The 24,750-nt window shown below is 40.1% G+C and overlaps 1 protein-coding gene across 1 annotated transcript in view; it reads left to right on the top strand.

Annotated features, from left to right (window-relative positions):
* Positions 1 to 24,750, top strand: part of lepr (leptin receptor) — a 133,949-nt gene that overhangs the window by 64,953 nt on the left and 44,246 nt on the right. The window contains 6 exon segments of the mRNA XM_080196751.1: positions 1,041 to 1,186; positions 4,028 to 4,169; positions 15,109 to 15,396; positions 16,183 to 16,300; positions 16,438 to 16,634; positions 18,585 to 18,733. Of these exon segments, the coding sequence (XP_080052877.1) occupies positions 1,041 to 1,186; positions 4,028 to 4,169; positions 15,109 to 15,396; positions 16,183 to 16,300; positions 16,438 to 16,634; positions 18,585 to 18,733 (1,040 nt within the window).

Here is a 24,750-nt window from a genome sequence, read left to right as displayed (position 1 = left end):
TTGGCTCAGATTAATGGTGGATTCAGTAGTGGCTTGCTCCATTCTGCATTCCATCTTGGTGGTTAAACTAATCCAGATGTGCCAGCAATTTGAAAGATATTGATGTGAGAGCCCTCCCGCTGGCCCAACTGGTAACTGCACTATACATTGTGTTGAACCGACTTATAGAAGTGGAAGGAGATTTTGTTACACAGTGCTGGGTTCCTACTTCTGGACCAGAAGCCGTGGGTTCAAATCTCTCTCCAGTTCCTCTTGGTCATGGAAGGAGCATTCATGACCCATTTCAAGAAGTCGATGATCAGCCCAGAAACCTTTCACTATCTGCTTGCTATCCCCCAAAGGAAAAAATGTGTGTGTGGGTAAAAATATGCCAAAAAAAGTGATTTTTAATGTTTGAGTCAACTATTTTACTGGGTTAGAATTTATTTATTAGTATAACAAGGAAGCTTCCATTAACAGTGCTGTGAAGATACTATGAACATTCTCTAGTCGCTACACTTTGGCATCTGTTCAGTACACTGAGGGAGAATGTTGCATGGCCAATCCACCTAACCAACATGTCTTTAAGACTGTGGGAGGAAACTAGAACACCTGGAGGAAACCCCCACAGACATGCAGAGAATGTGCAGACTCCACGCAGACAGTGGTCCAAGCTGGGAATCGAACCCAGGTCCCTGGCACTATGAGGAAGCAGTCCTAACCACTGTACCACCATGCCACTAGGAGTTACAATTGCTCTCTTACATGGTTAGCAGTAGGATTACAATTGCCCTGCAGGCAAGGCTTGGATTTTCCGATCATGGTATACTGGGAATGGGTGCAATAACAACATATCCAGTCTAGATGTAAAAATATAAGGATTCTGGAAATCTGAAATGCTAACAGGAAGTGCTGGGAGTCTACAACAAGCTATATTAAACCTGGAAGAGTATTTAGATTGAGGGGTTTATTGGAAATAAATGATGGTTTTGAAGTTTACTGCATGTGTTGGGTTTCAGAGTAAGGTTAATTTCATTGTGACAATATCTTGTATGTTGCAGTTAAGACAAACCCGCCATTAAATGTTCAATCTGAAATGATACCTGAAGGATTTTTCAAACTAAGTTGGACAGGTCCAACGCCGGAACCATATCTGGTCCAGTTTGAAGTAAAATACTCGACAGGCATCCCAGAAAAAGTCTGGAAGGTACTCTGCTTTTTCTAATAAAATATTCCTTTGTTGCCTTTCCCCCCTCAGTGCTACACATTATTCTTAAATGGACAGTTGAATGGATTTTCTATTTTCTCAGCCCTATACACCAGCCTTGAAGCGATTTTCATTATAATTTGTGAAATACTTCTGGATATTTTTCTCCATTAATAGTACTGTATAAACGTAAATCGTTGTTATTAATTGCAAAGTACATGAGTGCTTGTATTTCATTTTCCCTTACTTTCTACAGGAAATATGCTTATAAATCTTCTTTACATGTAACATTATGCTCTCTATTGCTCTGTAATATAGCAAATTGGAACATCAATACATTCAAACACTTGAGAAATCATGGAAGAACAGAAAGCTATTGAGCGCATCAAACCCATCCCTCCACAGACCATACAGAATCATAGGGCAAGATTTTCATCCTGAAGCTTTTGAGTACATAATTGCATGCTGTTGGCTGTCATGCTGGTTTCCATCACCATCCTGCTCCTGAGCCACTTGGGAGGGTAGGGTTGGGATGGAATGATGCATGCCCTCAATTGGTGGGTAGCTAGTTAAGGTACATAAAAGATGAATTAATGTCATTACTCAGAGGCAGACTGGAATTTCCGTGCTGGATTTCCGATCCCTAGTCCAGGCAGTAATGAATACAAGAAAAATGTGAAAAACCCTGAAGGATAAGATTGTAAAACGAGGTATTTTGGAGCTTTGCCAATTCATCTTTCGAGACCAGGGGAAAAAAAAACTATAGAGCTTTTCCTCAGAAAATAAATTGAGTGGAGAAGCCCATGTGTATGATTTTCTGTTCCAGATCGTGATGTCAAAGTCAAATGCACTCTGTTGACAACATTCTCCCAACAATGATTTTACCTTGATTGGCTAATTAATAACCAGAGACTGCACTCACCACATAATTAAGGAAGATGGGCAGGTGGGCTCTTGAAGCTGATTCTCCAGCACAAATAAAATCTCCCAATTGTGTAATATTTACCAGTATCCTGTCTCATATATATATATCTCATGCTATCTATGATGAACGTTAATAAATGTACTACATATGACATGGATGAATATATTAAAACATACGTTTGAATTTTCTATTAAATTTAAAGCTACTTCATAAGAACAAGATAGAAGAGTTTGCACTTATATTTCACACCTTCAAAGCATCCCCATTGTTTCCGTAATTAATGGAGTACTGCTGAAGTGTAGTCACTGATGCTAATATATAAGAATCTTTTAAAGTCAGGATGGTAAATTATTGAGCATTAGGCAGTGGACTGAGCAAAAACACACATTGTGTATATATAGATAGGTAAATCTGGTGCTCATCCGTCTTGCAGATTCTGCTGTCATCCATACAAGCTGCAAGAACCTCAAACCTGTTCAACAATTGTAAAGACTAACCCTAATTGTTTCATTCACAGTCACACCCTCCTGTCCATGATCATGATCCCAAATCAGAAGACCCTAGTGTAAGAGATGTGACTGCATTCTGGACCAAAGTACTTAGGGAACTTGGTCACTGCCTGATGTATCGCAGTGTTCAAAGCTCAGCCTCAAGCTTATTAATTCTGAGTTGAAATTCCTTGAGCTTCAGACTTACTGTAAACAAATTTGCCTTGGATCACCCTCGCATATACGAGCTTCCACATTTCCCTGCCATCTTTAGAGTGTTTCAATTAACTAATTATTGTAATCAAATTTTAATTAATTCATCTAGTCCTGCCTATGCTTTTATTCTTATTATTTCCAGTGAATGTTCAACTTACTCTGATTAAGATTACCTCGCTTAGATCAAAGATACAGAGCAAGTACTCACCAACCAATCATCTACCTATCTCCCGAGACCTTGAGCACCCACCAAGTAATTCCCAGACATTCCCTAACCTCCTCTCCCCACCCTAGGACTTCCATATCTTACCTATCCTCCTCATCCCAGGAATTTGTTCCAGTGCCTCTTCTGGCCACTGTAGCGCTGTGCCTGAAGAAACTGATGTGGAGATGCCAGCATTGGACTGGGGTAATTACAGTAAGAAGTCTCACAACATCAGGTTAAAGTCCAACAGGTTTATTTGGTAGCAAAAGCCACGAGCTTTCGGAGCGCTGCTCTTTCAGCACACATGAGGACAGCCTCACCCGGGATCTTGGGTTCATGTCACATTATCTGTAACCCCCACGACTTGCTTGGGCTAGTAAAATCTCACTAACGGTCCTGTCAGGAGACAATACACATCTCTTTAACCAATGCTTAATGCTCTCTCCACTCACATTGTCTGTATCTTTAAGGCTTGATTACCTGTAAAGACTCGCATTCCAACCATTATTTTGTAAATTGAGTTTGTGTCTTTATAATCCCTGTTTGTGAACAGAACTCCCACTTACCTGGTACCTGCTACCAAATAAACCTGTTGGACATTAACCTGATGTTGTGAGACTTCTTACTGCCTGAATAAACTGGACAGCTGCTGTCCAATCTGATTGCTTGGCAGCTCTCCAAGGTGGCACTTCCTCCTGAGTGAGGGCAGAAGTCCTGCCTTGTGCTAATCAATGCTCGTTAGAGCGTAATTTGGCATTGGGGATGCTGGAGTCAGCAGGGATGTGTAAAAATTCAGAGCAGTTTTTTCTTATTTTACACTAATTCTATCATTTTGCATTATATTGTCTAAATTTGTGTTCAGTTTATGGTCAGGTGCTCAATTATATCATTGCATGTTGTGAAACACACATGCAAAAGATCATACAATTTCTATGCATTCTTCATGCAAACAAAATGTAATTTAATCGCATTTAAGATTCTAACCCATTGTTTATCCTATGTGATAGGTTAAGAATATCTGGGAAAATTCTTTGATCCTTCGTGATTTGCAGGGTGACCTTTCTTACATGGTTGTTGTTCGTTGTAAACGTCGCAATGGACCAGGATTCTGGAGCGATTGGAGCAATCCTATTCAGGTGGATGTACAGGGTAAGCATTGAACAATTGCAGCAAATAAGGAGGCAGTGCCACAAACAAAGCAGCATACAGAATTTCTTTTTTTTAAATTTTGTATTTCTTGTAAAGCTATAGTAAGAAGTCTCACAATACCAGGTTAAAGTCCACCAGGCTTATTTGGAATCACGAGCTTTCAGAGCACTGCTCTTCCATCAGAGGAGTACTGCTCTGAAAGCTCGTGATTCCAAATAAACCTATTGGACTTTAACCTGGTATTGTGAGACTGCTTATTGTGCCCACCCCAGTCCAACACCGGCATCTCCACATCATTGTAAAACTATAGAATGTTTAATCAAGGTTTAAAAGAAATCTTTGACATTTAGACATTCCTTACAGTGGAAAGATTATTTTTCTTTAATATTTCACATGCATCTTTGCTAGTGATGAGCCTCTGGCTAGTTGAGGAAAGTCCTAAGTTCCATTCCTCATTTGTGCTGTGATAATAACATTATGAACAGATATAGGAAGAAGAAATATAATTTTACTATTAATACTGACCAGGAAGCAATGTACCTAATGTCAGCCTTGTTGTTTTGAAACCCTCATTCAGGCTCAGACTTTGTTTTGATCCAGGAATTACAAGAGGACAGATTGATGATTTACTCAATAAGTTGTTATACTCAATGGGTTATGGTTTATTTGACCATGAAATTACATATTTAAAACAGGCACATATTCTAAACGGTTACAGATTCAACAAGTTGAGAAAGAAAAAGAAAATTTCAAAACTGCTTCCTTACAGTATGCCAAGCAAATAAGAACACAAGAAATAGAAGCAGTAGTAGGCCTATGAGCCCGTCTTGCCATTGAATAGGATCGCGGCTGAACTATGTCAGCCTCAACGCCTTTTCTGTGCCAATTCCCCAGAGCATTCTATTCCTTGATCTATTTCTCCACTTGCACTTTAAATACTTCTACTGATCCAGCATCCTTTGGGGTAGAGAATTCCAGAGACTCGCCACCCTCTGCGAGAAGAAATTGTTATGCACCTCAGTTTTAAATGACCTGCCCTTTATCTTGTAGCTATGTTCCCCTTGTTCAAGACTCTCCCACCAGCGAAAACATCTCACCGTCTAACCTGTCATGCCCCCTCAGGATGTTATGTATTTGAATAAGTTCACCCCTCGCTCTTTTGAGCTGGAAGGAATATTTAGTCTCTCTTGATAGGATAACCCTTCATCCTAGGAATTATCCTGGTGATTCTCCTTTGGACTAACTCCAGTGTTGTTATATCCTTTTTAAGGTAAGGGGCCCAAACTGTACTCAGTATTCCAGATGAGGCCCCTGCAACACACTGTAAAATTGCAATAAAGCCTCCCTATTTTTAAACTCCAACTCCTTTACAAAATGCGAGTTGTCATCTTAAATACTTGGACCTGCTAACTTTTTGTGATTCACGTGTTAGAACACCTAGATCCCTCTGTGCTTTACTCATCTGCAGTCTCTATTTAAATAATAATCAGCCTTTTGATTCCTCCTATCAAAATGCATGATCTCACACTTCCTCATATTAAACTCGATTTTCCAAGTTTTCATCCAGTCATCCAATCTATTGACATCCCATTGCAGAATCACAATATCCTCATCACAACCTGCCCTTCCATTTTTCTTTGTATCATTTGGAAACCTTGCATTTTGTTTCTTTCTCCAGGTCAACAAAGTAAATAGCAAAGAGTTGCAAGCCAAGAATTGTTCTCTCCAGTATCCCACTAATTACACCTTTCCACTCTGAAAAAGACCCATTTATTCCAACTTTCTATTTTTTATGTGACAGCCAGTTTTCAATCCAGTGCCTATAGTTTTCTGTCTTCTGCCTTACACCCTTTTTGAACAAGGATGCCACATTGGCTGTTTCCTAATCTTCTGGTACCCTCCTGGAATTTAGCGAGTTACAAAGAATTTCAACCAATGGGTCCACTACCTTTGCAATCACTTCTTTTAACACCTTAGCATGCAGTCCATTAGATCCTAGTGGCTTGTCCACCTTCAGCGCCTTGAGTTTCTCTAATACTCTATCCCTTGTAATTGGGATTTTTATAAATTCTACCATTTAATTTGAAATTAGCCCATCTGAGAATTTAGGAATATTTGCGATGAGTTACACAGTGGAAGACTGATGCAAAACGGTTATTTAGCATATCTACTATTTCTTTGTTTGCTGTTATCAAGTCACCAGCCTCATTCAGTAGAGGTCCCACATTTACTTTAGCTGCCTGCTTCCTATTTATATATCCATAGAAACTCTTACTATTTCTTTTAATGCGGCATGCAAGTTTTCTCTCAAAATTCATTTTTCTCCCTTCTGATGAGCAGTTTAGTCTTTGCCGTTGGATCCTAAAAATTTCCCAGTCTTGTGCTTCAATAATATCTGGCATCAGAATGCTTGAATATATTTCCAGTAAGTTTAGTCATACAATCACCTGAAGTGGCCAGCTCCCATTGAATGCATCTGTTCTTCTTCAGACATTTTGCCAGGTTTCTCCTAGTGACACTCAGTTGGGTTTCTCTTTCCAACTTTCAGTGATGGTCTCTTGTCACTGTAGTAAAGTTGTCTGATGTGTTCCACATTATGTGGAGATGACGGAGCAGCGCTCCAAAAACTAATGGCTTTTGCTACCAAATAAACCTGTTGGACTTTAACCTAGTGTTGTGAGACTTCTTACTGTGTTCCACGTTCACACTCAAGGGATGATCCAGGGTTACCATTTTGACAGACCACACTCTTCTGTAAATCTCTTAAAATCACAATACGCAAATGTGAGCTCTTTGTTTAAACAATAAGGTTTGAACTTGCCCAGAAATTTGTCCTTTCTTTATTTTTCCTACAGTAAATTTCCATTATGTGAAGGCCCTTGCAATCAATCTTCCAGATAAATATATTTGTAAAATTTTCTTTGAACACTAAACCCCATTTTGTCTGATTTATGATATGGAGATGCCGGTGTTAAAAATAAGAAGTCTCACAACAATTTGGAATCACAAGCTTTCAGAGTGCTGCTCCTTCCTCAGGTAAATGGCCACTCACCTGAGGAAGGAGCAGTGCTCCAAAAGCTCATGATTCCAAATAAACCTGTTGGGCTTTAACCTGGTGTGGTGAGACTTCTTATCTGAGTTAAGCAGTCTTGAGGATTTATCCAAGTTACCAGTGTCTCTCTTCACCCACATCACCTTTGTTTCTTCCTGATATTCTCTATTTAGTTTCACTGCCTTACCATGTTTCAACAAGTTCAATTTTAAAAGACTGAAAAGCAGTCAACTTTTCCATCAACCAGACTCCAGCTGATAGTTATATGGTTAAGCCAAAAGTCACGTCAATTTACCCACCGACATGAGCTTGGGAGAATTCTACCCATCTTTCTAGATCCGAAGCAACATCTGTAACATTGATAATATAGAGCCAACTTTGTTGTCTATATATTTTGTTTTGATTCATGCCATGTCTCATGCTAATAGGCAAATGATGAAAAAGGCTCACCAAACATGTTTTTCATGAAAAAGTTGCTATTTGTAAAGAATTATACTTTATTGTCACTACTTTCAACGGGATATTGAATGTGAGAGTCTCTTTAAAAATCATGGACAACAATGCAATATGTTAGAGAGACCAAATGACCTATTGTGTTTCTTGTTATGTTTGATTCTTTGGCTTGCACAAGTGCTCAATATTCCTGCCATCTTAATGCTCTGATGATTTGCAGCTGATGTTTTAATATATTCTTGCCTTCTCTTCTTCTAAATATGCTAATACATGTCTCCCGAATGGTTCACCTCTCATGTATGAGCCTTTACATTATTTCTTTGGAGTGCCAAGGCCGATAATGCTTGGAAGACTGAAGATGACATGCCATCCTCCTTAAGGCTAAAGGATAATTGAGTCAGGCTACACATATATAATTGTCTCCTTTTTCAAGCTTTACATGGAGGATTTTTTACATTGTAATTTTGCAAAACTTTCATAGCAATGTAGTTTGTAGCTAGTGGTCTGTGAAGTACAAAATGATTTGCTGAGAGAACTGTTGCTATATGACACCATCACTGGCAGAAAAGTGCAAAGCTATGGTGTTGCTGGCATTGGACTGGGGTAACACAGTAAGAAGTCTCACAACACCAGGTTAAAGTCCAACAGGTTTATCTGGTAGCACAAGCTTTCGGAGTGTCGCTGTTTCTTCAGCTGAGTGAGAAGTCGTGTTCACAAACAGGGCATATATAGACACAAACTCAATTACAAGATAATGGTTGGAATGCAAGTCTTTACAGGTAATCAGTTCTTAAAGGTACAGACAATGTGAGTGGACAGAGAGTAAGCACAGGTTAAAGAGGTTTGTATTGCCTCCAGCCAGGACAGTTAGTGAGATTTTGCAAGCCCAAGTAAGTCGTGGGGGGGTTACCGATAGTGACATGAACCCAACATCCTGGTTGAGGCCATCCTCATGTGTGCAGAACTTGGCTATCAGTTTCTGCTCAGCGATTCTGCGTTGTCATGTGTCATGAAGGCTGCCTTGGAGAACGCTTACCCGAAGATCAGAGGCCGAATGCCCATGACTACTGAAGTGTTCCCTGACAGGAAGAGAACACTCCTGCCTGGTGATTGTCAAGCAGTGTTCATTCATCCATTGTCATAGAGTCTGCATGGTCTCTCCAATGTACCATGCCTCAGGGCATCCTTTCCTGCAGTGTATCAGGTAGACAACGTTGGCTGATTCGCAAGAGTATGTACCATGTACCTGGTGGATGGTGTTCTCACGTGAGATGATGGCATCTGTGTCGATGATCTGGCATGTCTTGCAAAGGTTGTTGTGGCAGGGTTGTATGCTGTTGTGGTCACTGATCTCCTAAAGGCTGGGTCGTTTGCTGTGGACAATGGTTTGTTTGGGGTAGTGCGGTTGTTTGAAGGCAAGAAGTAGGGGTGTGGGGAACGCCTTGGTGTGATGCTTGTCTTCATCAATGACATGTTGAAGGCTCCGGAGCAGATGTCGTAGCTTCTCCGCTCTGGGGAAGTACTGGATGACGAAGGGTATTCTGTCTGCTTCAGGTCTTGATGAAGCCTGTGCATGAAGATGTTGGCATATTGAGGTGCGAATTTGGTCTCCATGGCTGTTCCACGTGTTTGGACCTCTTCACCGCACAGGACCTTCAACCGATGCTATACACTAGATACGTCGATGACAGTTTCTTCCTTTAGCCTCATGGTGAGCAATCACTGAAACAGCTATATGATGACATCATCAAGTTCCATCCCACCATCAGACTCACCATGGACTATACTCCGGAATCGATTACATTCTCGGACACACGCATCTCCATTAAGGATGGTCACCTCAGCACCTCACTGTACCGCAAGCCCACGGATAACCTCATGATGCTCCACTTCTCCAGCTTTCACCTTAAACACGCTAAAGAAGCCATCCCCTACGGACAAGCCCTCTGTACGTACAGGATCTGCTCAGGTGAGAAGGATCACAACAGACACCTTCAGATGCTGAAAGACGCCCTCATAAGAATAGGATATGGTGCTCGACTCATCGATTGAGAGTTTTGACGCACCACAGCGAGAACCCGCACCAACCTCCTCAGAAGACAAACAAGGGACACGGCAGACAGAGTACCCTTCATCGTCCAGCACTTCCCTGGAGCACAGAAGTATGATATCTTCTCTGGAGCTTTCAACATGTCATTGATGAAGACGAACATCTCACAAAGGCCATACCTACACCCCTACTTCTTGCCTTTAAACAACCGCACAACCTCAAACAGACCATTGTCCTCAGCAAACTACCCAACCTTCAGGAGAACAGTGACCACGACACCACACACAACCCTGCCACAGTAACCTCTGCAAGATGTGCCGGATCATCGATACAGATGCCATCATCTCACTTGAGAACACCATTCACCAGGTATACGGCACGTACTCTTGCGACTCGGCCAGTGTTGTCTATCTGATACACTGCAGAAAAGGATGTCCCGAGGCATGGTATACTGGGGCGACCATGAAGATGCTACGACAATGGATGAATGGATGCTGTTTGATAATCACCAGGCAGGAGTGTTCTCTTCCTGTCGGGGAACACTTCAGCAGTCACGGGCATTCAGCTTCTGATCTTTGGGTAAGCATTCTCCAAGGTGGCCTTCATGACACACGACAACGCAGAATCACTGAGCAGAAACTGATAACCGAGTTCCGCATAGTCAAGGCCTCAATCAGGACCTTGGGTTCATATCACACTATCTGTAACCCCCACAACTTACTTGGGCTGCAAAATCTCACTAACTGTGCTGGCTGGCGATAATACACACCTCTTTAATCTGTGCTTAACTCTTTCTCCACTCACATTGTCCGTACCTTTAAGACTTGATTACCTTTAACGACTCTCATTCCAACCATTATCTTGTAAATTGAGTCTGTGTCTATATATGTGCTGTTTGTGAGCAGAACTCCCACTTACCTGAAGAAGGGGCTACAAATAAACCTGTTGGACTTTAATCTGGTGTCGAAAAGTGCAAACACATGTAGTTGTAACCCACATGGGAAGAAATTTGTCTCCAATGTAGGCATGGTAGCAGAGTGGTCACCTATTATACACCGCAGCATGGAAAGGAAACAGGGATTATTTAACTCCTAGACAATCAAAAACACGTGTATCTGACATTCTGTGATGGACAGCCCTGTGGCAGGGGTTCAAGGTAATGGCAAAAGTCAGGAGGATGACATTTGCCTCCTGTTACGTGAACTAAATGAAGCTGTAAATGCTGATCCTTTCTCTTTTCTTCAGTGCCTTCTTACTATACCCCATTCTCAGTTGGCGCAATTTGCTACTAGTCCTACATTAGTCTACATTCTGCCAACAACCTCTGATTCTCAACACCTCCTCTGTTATGTAATGGGTGAAGATTTGATGCACAGGGCTAGCAATGAGTGAGGCTAAGAAGGGACATAGGACAGACCCCAGTGGGTAAATTTATTACATAAAAAAAGTAGTTTATCAATTTGGCAAAGAACTAGTGGCAGCTGTACCTGTGAATTGTGGGAAGCAGAGCAAGACCCTGAAATGGAACATTGCTAGGAGAGTGGGAGTTATGGCACTAGATTAAAATAATTAACCATTAGCACCACCTCCACTCTGCTTCCCTCCCACCCAATCGATTTCAGTACTTTCAACAATTCTCAATCATGCCTGAGGGGTGCTCAAGCACTATAACATGTGGTGTAGTATTAGAAACAACAGCAGTAAAAAAAATGCAGTTGAACTTTAATTCAGATGACAATGCAAATTGAATAATTGTGCAACAAACAGTAATGAAACACTGACAAGCTTCAGTTATCTGTGATGCACAAGAACAGTGGAACAATGGAAAATGCAGATGGTAAGGGCAATATCCCTTTACATAAGGCAACTTTGTTCTGTTACGTTCCTGCTTCATTGTTGACTTGGTGAACAGGGAGAGCAGGTGTCAGGGTCCCAGCTTGTGTAGGGGTTCTGATACTTGATTATTACATTCTGAAGGAGCTTTGCTAGCATAGAAATGTGTCATTGAGCAATTATGTCCTCTTGCAGCCTGCTGCTGTGTGACTCATTTTATGGCATTCCGTTGTTAAAAGCCTGACTCCCTGACCGACAGAGATTGAAGGAGTTTGTCAACATGTTTGCTGCTGGGTGTCTTCCTGAGTAAACAGGCACATATGGCCTTTACAGTCTCTGATCTGCTGAAAGCAGCTGACCATCCCTCATTTAAAATTCCTGCCACCTGTCTCAGTCGGTGCACCCTGGCGGGAGGCAGCCCTGATAGCTTAACACCTCTTGGACAGCTGTTGCTGAGAGATCAACAAATCTGTAATTTTAAAGACCACGAAGCAACAATATAAAATGGTGGAAATGTTTAGCAAGTCAAACAGCAACTGTAAAGAAAAATTAATGTGTGATTTTGCTTTTGGGATTCATTCCATTCACAGGCACACCAGTTTGTTATTTTGCTTTATCCCTGGCCAGCTCATTTAGTTTTTTTTGCCCAGCGCTGATTCCCCATCCAGTGGGTCAACAAGTTGGTGCTCATTTCCTGCAGGAGGGCCCCACAGGTTGTTCTCCATAATATTTGTGATTCCTTTTTTGTGAAAGTGGGGATGTTGGGACACTGGGATCAAATTTTTAAAATGGTTACCAACAAAAATGGAAATGGAGAGACATTGGGACGACTGTTTGAAGTACTTGTGAAATGATTGCAGACAAACTGATTGCAAAAGTACAAACATGTTAGCTACTTATCTGCCACTTCCAACAGCCACTCCAAGGAATGTTCCGAGCTTTTCTAGTCATGAACCCAGTGATCCTTTCTGGGGTTCTTCAAATGTTGTTGTGTTTCAGGCGGCACATGTAAATTAATTTTACTGGACATTCTAGTAAAAGTATGCATTTGCAAGATCACACTTCACCTGTTATGAGTTAAGATGTAGCTTATTGATTGTGGTATTCCGAGCCTACATATGTAGTATGTATCATTAAGCAGTCTGATCTTTCATGCTATTGCGTGCCAGTCATGTTGTTGATTCTCAACTGTCCTTAGGCAACTAGGGATGGGCAATAAATGCTGGCCAGCCAGCAATGTCCCATGAATGAATAAAAAAAGTTAATGAAAAATATTTTCATAAAACAGCAAAATAAATACATTTATGCTAAATAAAAAAATTTTATGCATAAATTTCCAGTTTTACCTGTGAATAATATTCTAATTGATATTAGCCTTGGCTCAGTCATAGCATTTATACCTCTCAATCATAAATTAAATGGTTTAAGCCCTAGAGATTTAAGCACATAATCTAGACTGGTGCAATATGTGTGTAGATATTGTATGTTAGGTTTGAGGTATGGACTGCCCCTTTAAGAGTGCAGGTCAGGTGACCCTGGAGTAATTAGGTACTCCCAGCATGAGATCCTCTTGGGCAGTTTAGACCTGGCTGTGAATGATTCTTAGAAAAGAGCTCCCAGTGTTCTGGTTATCAAGCTTACCTTGTGATTCTTTATGCATCCTTAGCCCACAGGGGTGTACAGAATAACTGGCACCTCTGTGTAGTACTGATGGAAAGCTGCACCGTCAAGAGGTATTGCATTTTAGATCAAGAAGTTCTAAAACTGTCATTTATCCCATAACCAAATATAGACAATTTGGTCTAAAGTTCTATTGGTGGGACCTTGCTGTACACAAATCGATAACTGCATTTCCTACATCACAACAGTGATTATATTTGTAATGTATTTAATTGGTCTAAAAAAGTAGGGAGGACTTGCTGCAGCTGTATAGGGCATTGGTGAGGCCGCAGCTGGAGTACTGTGTGCAGTTTTGGGCGCCGCACCTGCGCAAGGATATTTTGGCCTTGGAGGGAGTGCAGAGGAGGTTTACTAGGCTGATACCGGAGTTGAGGGGGTTGAGCTATGAGGAGAGGCTGAATAAACTAGGCTTGTACTCGTTAGAGTTTAGAAGAATGAGGGGAGATCTCATTGAGACGTATAAGATGATGAATGGGATGGATAGGATAGAGGTGGAAAGACTCTTCCCGCTCAAAAAAGACAGTAGGACTAGGGGGCACAGCCTCAAGATAAAGGGGGGGCGGTTCAGAACGGAGTTGAGGAGGAACTTCTTCACTCAAAGGGTGGTGAATCTCTGGAATTCTCTGCCCGTTGAAGTGGTGGAGGCTGCCTCGCTAAATATTTTTAAGAAGCGGGTTGATGGGTTTTTGATAAGCGAGGGGATTAAGGGTTATGGGGAGAGGGCGGGAAAGTGGAACTGAGCCACGACAGATCAGCCATGATCTTATTGAATGGCGGGGCAGGCTCGAAGGGCCAGATGGCCTACTCCTGCTCCTATTTCTTATGTTCTTATGTTCTTATGTTCTTAAAAACACTTTGGAATATCCAGAGGATGGTATGCAGGTGCCATATAAGTGCAAGTCTTTTTTCTTGTTCAGAATATTTTTTCTTTTTGATAGGATTCACAAATTCTGGAAATTCTTCACATCTCCTCACCCAACTTTATGTCAGTGTCCCACCATGTCTTGGTGCAGAGTAATGCTGCTACACTTCTCCAAAATATGAGCTTACTTCCTGGCTCTTGGTTAGCTAAACTCCTCGATTATGAGTAAGACTATGAATGTATGGATGGGAAGAGATGTCTTGTGACCTTTTCCTGTTTGCAACTTAATTAAAAAAGAATCTTATCAAAAAGAATGCTGGTCATTAAAATTTTACAGGTGTTAAATTATTGAAGCAATGGTTCAGAAGGAAAGCAGGCCCAAGTGGATTATACTGTATCTACTTTAATGTCATAGTGAATAATCTGTCTTTTATTCCTGCTTTTAACTTGAGTGAATGACTTACCTCGAGAAACACTGGGGCATCTTTATCCAATCAGCATTTAAAGACACTGCTGCATAAATCTCAATTCATAAATTAGTGATTTATGCGGTCAGAATTGCCATATGTGCTTATATTAGTACAACCTAAATGAAGAAAGAACTGTGGGTTTTTTTCTATGCTGAAATAATTATAATTGATAAGATTGCTTTGCAGTTTTATTGACATATATTGGGCTGATGCTGTTGATAAAAAATGTTTATAAAGTTTGTTTTTGTTCACAGTTTACATTTTTTAACTCCACTGTGTCTTTTCCCCCGTCAATCAGGAGAAATTAATGGGTAAGAATAGCTGAACAACATGAGCACTTTCAGAATACCTTGATTGAAAATTTGAGAGTTGATCAAGGTCTCTAGGTTGAAGATGTTTGGCACAGGCAAAACTCAGGCAAGGGAGAAAGAAAATATAATTTATTTTAACATAATGATAGTCAAGTGTTATATAATGAAGATGTACATATGCCAATACTAAGAAAAATATTTATTTAACATGCATATATTCTTTGACAGAAATTACTTATTATCCTTCTCAAGTGCTGACCACTGTTGGCTCGGATGTTACGGTACAGTGTGTTTTTTACAATCAAACCCTGACCACTGACAATGTTGCCTGGTGGTTAAACATGAATGAAAAAATTCCAGAACATCAATATACTTTAATCAATGATCATGAAACCAGCGTTACTCTCGTGAACATAACATCAAATGGACAATCCCACTGCATCATGCTACAGTGTTGCCTTCAAAATGAAGAAAGGAGTATATGTAACTATCGCTATGCTGAAATAACTGTAATTGGTAAGCTCCTTTTTCGAAAATAAGCAGCATGTTTGCTGATGGTTTGAAAAAAAAATCAATCCGTCACAGCAATTCGTGACATTTTATCCAGAGTATCAAGTTTACCTGCTTTATCTCCCCTCCTCCCCAAAGATGCTAAAATGTAGTTCTACCACTAATTAAGTTGTTTCAGAAGATTGGTCATCTGGTTAAGGTGATGAATGGGCTGTGGAATTGTATCCCAAAATAGAATGCCCTTTCAGGAAAGCAGGGAAGTGCTTATGTTTATGTATGAAGACTCCTCTAGAAAATTCTGTCATAACTATTTGAGTCAGCTTCTTGCTCTCTGAAAGAACATTATGTTAGGATAATGTTTAATTCCAAGTTACAGTTATCAATTGCAAAGCTGACTGCACGTTTCATATCATTGCTACGGTAACGGACCTGAAGATAATAACATTTATTATACACCTAATACTTGCAGTAATTTATAGGAAATTCTTGACATCTGTTGAAATTATATATTCGTGTTACTAAAATATTTGAAATAACTAGTTGTATTATCAAGCTTTATTTTCTGAATACATTTACACATTGAATAAATACAGTATTTAAAAATTGAAATCTATTTTTAGGTACTTAGAATGTACTTATGTTAAATCTTCACATATATAAGTATATATACACATATATTCTTTATACATATATATGGATTTAACTGAATAATCATTTTTGGGATAATATACATTAGCATCTTTATCCTGTTTAGAAAAGAGCTTTTTCTCATATTTTGACATTTAACATTAGATATGAAAAATAACATCTCGTGCGAGACTGATGGTGCAATGGAAACAATGACCTGTAGATGGCTCCCAAAAGCACACAACACTGAAACCGTCAGCAACTACAAGCTAAAATATTACATGTAAGCTTCTTTTTTTTTAATCTTTTCTTTGTGAGAGGGGCATCGACCGACTGCATATTTAGTAAAGCACAATGTCTCTGAGCTGAGTTTCTATATTATTCAGTTTGATTAAACAAATGTACCTTTTTCTTGAAAAGGCAAGAGTCTTGGTGTGATAACCTGAATGCTGAAGATCAGAACACTGATATTAAAGAATGTCCAGTGCAGATGAATGAATCAGAATGTCACATAAAGCCCATCAATCTCACTTTTGGTTATGTGATATGGTTAGAATTCCATCATCATGAAGCAACATTCAAGTCTCCACCAACCTGTGTAATTCCCATGGATGTCGGTGAGTTAATCTTTGTTGGCCCATAGTTTTGGATTAGGATCTAAATGATTTGTTTTATAACTCTCCTTGTGAATTTAATGAAAAGAAAAAGATTGGCGGCAACATAGGAGCAGCCTTTTTTTGTTAAAACTGTTCCCCTCACTCGCCTTCATATTTTCCAGTCCCGTGACTCTGTCAGGATGAAGAACTACACACAACTCACTGGGCCAGATTGTCACTTGATTTGAGGAGCTCAAGTTGGGGTAATTCCTGACCCTGCTGTCACCAGAAGCAGATTGGAGACAGCGATGTGGCTGGGCGAGTACCAGAGGGCTGGCTAGAAGATCCACCAGGTGCAATTGGGATGCACCTGGTACTGCATCCCAATTGCTTTAAAAGCTGTTAGGCTCTCACCTTTCACACTCCCTCTTCCACAAATCATTCCCTGCATGACCCATCCATGCCCAACATGTTTTCATGTCCCCTGCTACTTCAATAGTTGCATGACTCTCTTTTGCCCTTCATTACCCATTACCCACTGCCCCCTGACACCGCTAGCCCACTCACCTAGTTTGCACTATGTTCAGAACCAATGAACCAAGTAATACAATGGCAAGTCCTAAAATGCTGAGGGGGAAACGAACAGAAATTTGCTTTGAAAGATAATGACGTCTTACAACTTTATAAAAGTATCAATCAGACAGGGCCATTCATAATGTCATTAACAGGAGCTTCCCCTCACTTCACACTTTGTAATTATGTCCAAATAAACATAGGTAAAGTCATCATAGTCCCAGATGACTATAGGCTGCTTTCCTCTTTGATTGGTAGAGCTGACTGGTTGTGATTTAACCTGAGGATAGTCACACCTCAGCCGATGGCATTGTTGAGAAGGCAGATCTTCATGAATAATCTCAGCTGGTACAGGAATTGATCCTGCACTGTTGACAAAGCTCTGTGTCATGAATCAGCCATCCAGCCAACTGAACTAACCAAATAAACATGCAACCATTGACAATATAGAATAATGAAACTACTATAAATTAAAAGCAAAATGTGTTGGAAAAGCTCAGCAGACCTGGCAGTACCTGTGAGAGAAACAGATAACACATTGACTTGAATATGACACCTGGGAACTGAAGAGAGCTAGAAATGTGACAGGTTTTGTCGTATTGAAAGGGGAAGGTAGAGGTATAAAAAAAGGAAAAATCTGGGATAGGATAAAAGGCTGTTGAGATTAAATAACAAAGATGCCATGGAACAAAAGGCAAAGGGGAGTAATAATGCTTGTGAAGATATAAAGCATTGGTCCTGAGTTGGTGTTAATGGATGAATAATCAAACTCCGTCTGAAAGCAAAACTGTGAAAACAAGAAACAGACTGGCCCCTGGCAAAAACAAAACAAGATACAGATTTGGAGGACAGAGTTCATGTTTGAAGTTATTGTCGAATCCGGAATTTTGTATCGTCTCTGAATGGAGGATGAGGTGCTCTTCCTCCAGCTTGAGCTTCACTGCAACTTTGCAGTATGCCAAGAACAGAAATGTGAGCGTAAGAACAAGTTCTTTAGTTCCAAACAAGAATCATATTTGATTCAAAAGTTTAATCCTGTTTCTTTCTTCACAGATGCTGCCCAAACTACTGATTTTTGCAATACATTTTAAAAGAAGATTTCCAATGCCCACAGTATTTTGCTTTTATAATGTATTATAACCTCATAAAAATGTAAATCAATCACAGCAAACACACCACTTCCACCTATCAAAACAGAACTCCTTCCGAACTAATCAATTTGTGAGTCTTGGAACACAGTCCTGCATTTGTGTTGAGGCCATCTACAAATGATACCGACAGAAAGTGATGACCAGATAGCTGTTTCTCCAAGGGGGTCCGATGGACTGTTTAATAATTTAACTAATGAAAATTTCATATTTAATGTTGCAATGTCATTTTTCCTTTTTGTATTGATAGTGAAACCTTGGGCACCATCCAAAATTAATGCAGCAATCACCCTAAATGAAGGTTATCTAAATATAAGCTGGGACAAACCACGTTTGCCACCGTACAAACTTCAGTTCGAAATTCAGTACGCTGAGGTTGGAATGGAGAGTGACTGGAAGGTAGGGCGATTTACTAAAACTTTGCAAAGCCTGTGCTAAACTGTACAACATGTCGAGGTGTCTGCCAATACAAGGCAGTCCTAAGGTGGAGGTTCATGTTGAAAATCTCCTCCACCACCCTATTTCCCTCTTATGCATACACATGAACAATCAGATGCCACAACTTCAACCACATTGCCATTGGAAAATGTACACTTGTACTGTCCTCCTAGCAATCAGTTTCAGAGTAGCATGAGCAGAGGACTAAAGATGTAGTGCTTTTTGTAGATAGTGACTGCCAATTGATGATCTGCAAACAGCCAACTTGCAATACATCTTTTTAACCAGCAAACTTGGAAGCATTTTTTTTAGGGATACAGCCTTCTGTACATTCCATCTCATCCTTTTGAAAAGAAGTAACCATTTTCAACTTGGAGAAATAAATAAGGAAACCAAGTATGGATGCATATTTCATATCTTTCTTCAATCTGACATGTCAACTTGGCGTAGCAGTACTGCACTATAGCGCTGTTCTGTTCTCTTTTTGTCAGCTATGAGTAAACCAGGGATGGTGCAAAGGCTGATTAATATTTTATTGCACACAACTGGGAATAGAAGACTGCAGAGCAAGTATATTTGTCCCATTAGCACACAACTCTTGCAAGAGGTGTGAAAAATATTTGTCAAGTGAGAGAGTTGGTGCCATTGGTTGTCAAAATAGGGGTAGTACAGCAGTCTAGATTGGGAATTCATCTCCTCAACATTGGCTCAAATGCAGTCCAAATAAGTAGTTTGATATTTTGAATATTTACTATAAAATTCCTGTGAGAATTGAATTTCTCAACACACAAAAATAGGGAATGGGCCCACAACACTGCCCTCAGTTAGACATTAATCCTCCATCTCGTTCAAAGAGGGTCCAGCTATGTGGAAGAATGTCATGCTAATCAAGTAAGGAGATGATAGAATAAGGTATAGCTCTTTAACATGCTGTATAACATAGAAGTGACATCGGGCACTTGAAGTGAAGATGGCTCCATTCCTAGCATTGATGCCCTTCAAGTAAAAGTAAAAATAAATTGCGAATTAAAAAAAAACTTAAAATGCTAGATATAAACAGGAAGCTGATCACATCTATATTTGGTCACCTACAATTTTCCTACTCTGTTCTGTGAAAGCTTCAAATATATTGTTTTCTATCCATCTTCTGATTTGAACATTGATATTAGTAATATCAAACTCTATCTATATGCCTCATAATGACAAAGGTTGTAAGTTAAACTGACTATGGAAAAAAAGTTGTGTATTATATATTGCCACAAGAGTAAGAACATAAGAACATAAGAAATAGGAGCAGGAGTAGGCCATCTAGCCCTTCGAGCCTGCCCCGCCATTCAATAAGATCATGGCTGATCTGAAGTGGATCAGTTCCACTTTCCCGCTTTCTCCCTATAACCCTTAATTCCCTTGCCTACCAAAAACCTATCTACCCGTGTCTTAAATATATTTAGCGAGGTAGCCTCCACCACTTCAACGGGCAGAGAATTCCAGAGATTCACCACCCTTTGAGTGAAGAAGTTCCTCCTCAACTCCGTTCTAAACTGCCACCCCCTTATCTTGAGGCTGTGCCCTCTAGTCCTACTGTCCTTTCTGAGCAGGAAGAATCTCTCTACCTCTACCCTATCCATCTCCTTCATTATCTTATACGTCTCTATAAGATCCCCCCTCATCCTTCTAAACTCCAACAAATACAGACCCAGTCTATTTAGTCTCTCTTCATAGTCCAACCCCCTCATCTCCGGTATCAGCCTAGTGAACCTCCTCTGCACTCCCTCCAAGGCCAATATATCCTTGCACAAGTGTGGCAACCAAAACTGCACACAGTACTCCAGCTGCTGCCTCACCAGTGCCCTGTACAGTTGCAGCAAGACCTCCCTGTTTTTATATTCTATCCCCCTCGCTATAAAGGCCAACATTCCATTCGCCTTCTTGATCACCTGCTGCACCTGCAGACTGGGTTTTTGCGACTCATGCACAAGGACCCCCAGGTCCCTCTGCACCGTAGCGTGCTGCAGCTTTTCGCCCTTTAAATAGTAATCCCGCCTACTATTATTCCTGCCAAAATGGATAATCTCACACTTGCTAACATTGTACTCCATCTGCCAGGTCCTCGCCCACTCGCTCAGCCTATCCAGATCTCTGTGCAGACTTTCCACACCCTCCGCACAATTTGCTTTTCCACTTACTTCGTGTCATCAGCATAGGTCTTAACTCTTGTTATTTTATATTTGTAATTATATAAGTATTTATATTTTTATATTTGCAAAATTAAACCTTTAGGTAATGGAATTGCCAGTCCTACTGATAGATCTGATATCAATTTTAATTTTATTTTGTACTAGAACATCTTGTGAACCATAGTTATAAATACAAATAATTATTTTCTGCTGCATTACACAAATAATCTATTCCAGGAAATGGTTTCAAAGCTGATAAATCTAATCAGAGTTCTATTCACCATGAGAAAAAATTGATTTCCTCTATCCCTCCTGTCCTCATTCATCTTGGAGTGGTTTGTTTGTATCAGCAACCTTCTGGTACATTTTGTACAGTTAAGTTGAGGACAAAAGTAGTAATTTTAACCTAATCCAGCTATTGGAAAACTGATTAAATCAAACACCCATTTTGCTTCCCATTGAAGTTAAGCAGTGTGTAATATAGGCAACCAAATGAACAGTGACTGTTTTCAGCTGGGTGAGTTAGGTGAAAATTACAGCCTTCTCTTCACTGCTGGACTCCCTCCATTGTGTTTTATAGCACTACTGCTGTCTTTGGTGAGATAATGTAGACTAACATTAATGTAACAGTTTAAAACTGGATATTCATGAGGTTGGTTCAAGGAGAGTGCAAGAGGGCATGTCAGGGGGAGCACCAGGCATACCTTATAATGAAGTGTCAACCTGGTGATGCATCTTCACAGGACTACTTGCATATCAAACAGCAAGTAATAGACAGGGCAATGCGATCCCAGAACCAATAGATCAAATCCAAGCTTAATGGTCCTGACACATCCAGTTATGAATGGTGATGGACAATTAAACACCAACTGGAAAAGGAGGCTCCACAAATATTCTCATCCTTAATGATGGGAGTCTTCAGTACACCAATGCAAAAGAAAATCTGAATCATTTGCAACAATCTTCAACCAGAAATGCCATGAGGATGATCCATCCTGACTTCCTCTGAAGACCCTAGCATCACAGATGCCAGTCTTTACCAACTTGATTCATTCCATATGACTACCTTTGACATCAAGGCAACATTTGACTATGCACTCACATTTATTCCTTACTTGGTCACTTCCCCCCAAAAGTTCTCTCATGAGACACATCAATCTTAAAATTATTGACTTCTATATGGACCACCCATAAATATGCTGCAACAGTCCCCTGGAATATTTTCTCAGCTCCAGCTGTTCTCCGAGGCAAAACTTTCATTTACAATCTTCTAACTGTAGATACCTCAGTCCCTAGTTCTGGTTACTTTTCCAATGTGTCCAAGCTAACCAGTTGGTTGCTTTCTTTGTTACACAACTCAAGGAAGACCATTGTAGATTCTTTCACTAGTTTCTTCCATCTTCTATCCTCCTCAAAATTTAAACTGCGATTTAGCCTGACCCGTATTCCACCTAGTGAATGATAAAGCTATTATTTCTCTCTGCTTGCAGTGCAGATCTATTTGTCATTTACTTTGGCTATCTTTTCTCAATGAGCTGAAGACTACACACACCACTTCCAAAATCTCAGCAAACACTCAGATAAATTGAAACTAAAGAATCTTCAGCTCCACCTATCTCCATAATGATGCAGCTGTCCTAAAACTGACTGTGATAACCTCCAGGATTTGCACTAGGATCCACTGATTGACCTCCCTTTAGGTCTCGTAGAATATGAGCTCTCTGGTGATTGGTAATGACCTTACCAGGTGGAGCACGTATACAAGCCCTTTATAAAGCAGGCTCGTGAGTGCGTCCATTGTGTTGGTTGAGACCTGTTTGTGTTCAGCACAGACTGGTGGTTTTGGTTTATTATATTTTGTACAATAAAGCACTGTTCCTTTACAGCTGACTCATGAAGTTATTATACTGACCTTCAGGTTAACTCTCTCCCATTTACAATTACTTCTTTGATCTAATGAAATAAATTGGTTTTACAACTTTGTAGGGTTCACTAATGATTTTAATTGAATTCATCTCTAACTCCCAAAACAAAAACATCTCTCTGGGCGGCACTTCTTGCAGGCATTGCTGACATCACATCTTGAGCTCTTTTAACTGAGTAAGCCTACCAGCTGTTTTATACCTCTCTTTCTTCAATTCTGACTTTTAAAATCTACAACCTAAAAGTTATATTCTCCAAAAGATGAACTATGAGCTTGATATTTGCAGCAGTTATGCCTATTGCACACGTACAGCAATGGTGGATCATCGTCATCTTCTCAAGGGCAATTAGGGATGGGCAATAAATGCTGCTTTTACCAGTGTCCACATCCTGTGAATGCATTAAAAGAAAAATAATTGGAACGCTATCACCTCCAAGTTCCTTTCCAAGTCATACACCTTACAAATTTGGACTTTCTATTTTCTTGAATGGATTCTTCAATCTATTTGATTCAAGATCAAAATCTTGAATTTTCATTTGTTCCATTGGTTGCGTTCACCTTGTTATGACCTTAGACCAGACCCCTAAGTAAGAGACAATAAGATAGACAAAATTTAAGGTTCAAGACACTTGCTTAGTGTATAAAGCCATAATATTCCAGGACTTTTGAGCAAAAAAAAAATTTACTATACAAGGTCAGAAAGATAATACAATTTACAACATTTATCTTATACTTAAAAATTCATGGTAAGTATGAAACAAATGTAACAGGCATACTCCACAATAAATGCAGATGTGATCAAGATAGAAAATTTCTCAAAAAGATGTCAGTAATACTGTGAGTCAACCAATCTCATTGAAACACTGTCATTCTTATGAGAGATTCCAGTCTTTATCTTCAAAGATCTAACCTCAAAATTATCTTCAAATGTTATTCAAGCTGGACAGCATTAATGACAGCTCAGCTCACAGGGTTTCAATCTCAAACCCTGATATCCAGTTCCACTGGATTCCCAAATATGGGCTCAAGCACCAACTCACAGGTACAACTTCAGATCTTTGGCTGCAGTAAACAGAACACTACTGCTCAAAAGGGGTGTTTTTCCCCAGTGACCAGCAGCATGGAGTCATCAACATACTGTCCGTTTCCCGCATTCCTTTTCTTGTTTGGAGCCTGTTTCCCTGCTCCTGGGTTTTTATTTGAACTGGCACTTTTTCCCCACCCTGTCCTCCCAGTTGGGACTCTTCCTATGGGGCCCCTCCATGAGCTTCTTCCTCTGGGATCTCTCTCTAACCTCTGCCTAATTGTGTTCTTTTCATTGGTGCTCCGCTCCCAGTCATCTGACCTAGATTTAAACACCATTCTGCTTACATACAGGCTCACTCAGTCCAAAGAATGCTCCTGGTTTGTGCATGCACTAAAAGGTCATCAGGAATATAAGTTCCTGATCCCCGCTCTCAACACCAAGATAAATGTGACTTTCATAACAACCCTGAGGATTTTTGGCTCCAGTCTATATCTCGAATCACTATGATGTGTCAAAGTTCTGTATAAGCCTAATGTTGTCAACTTTTAATTTAAAAAAATGTTCCAGTAATTGCTGGTGATGCACAGAGAATGCTGGACAGCTTTCTGTCAGTCATACGAAGGAAATTGGCTGAGTGGGAGTGACTGCAACAAAACAATCTCATTGAAGGGCTCAGATGATGTTACGAACTCCAATAGCAACGCTTGAGTGGTTTATTTTCATCTGATATTTTGAGATATGACTGCTTCCATTACAGTTATTCCCACCCACACATTATGTTTCGTAATATATAGTAGCAGCATCTCTAACCTTAAACTTAACTCATTATTAGAATGCCTTAAAATTCTGA

The sequence above is a fragment of the Carcharhinus amblyrhynchos genome, chromosome 9 (genome assembly GCF_965287045.1).
Source record: "Carcharhinus amblyrhynchos chromosome 9, sCarAmb.v2.hapA, whole genome shotgun sequence".
NCBI lineage: Eukaryota > Metazoa > Chordata > Chondrichthyes > Carcharhiniformes > Carcharhinidae > Carcharhinus > Carcharhinus amblyrhynchos.
Note: the sequence above shows the minus strand (reverse complement) of the source record. Positions and strands in the feature narration are given on the sequence as shown.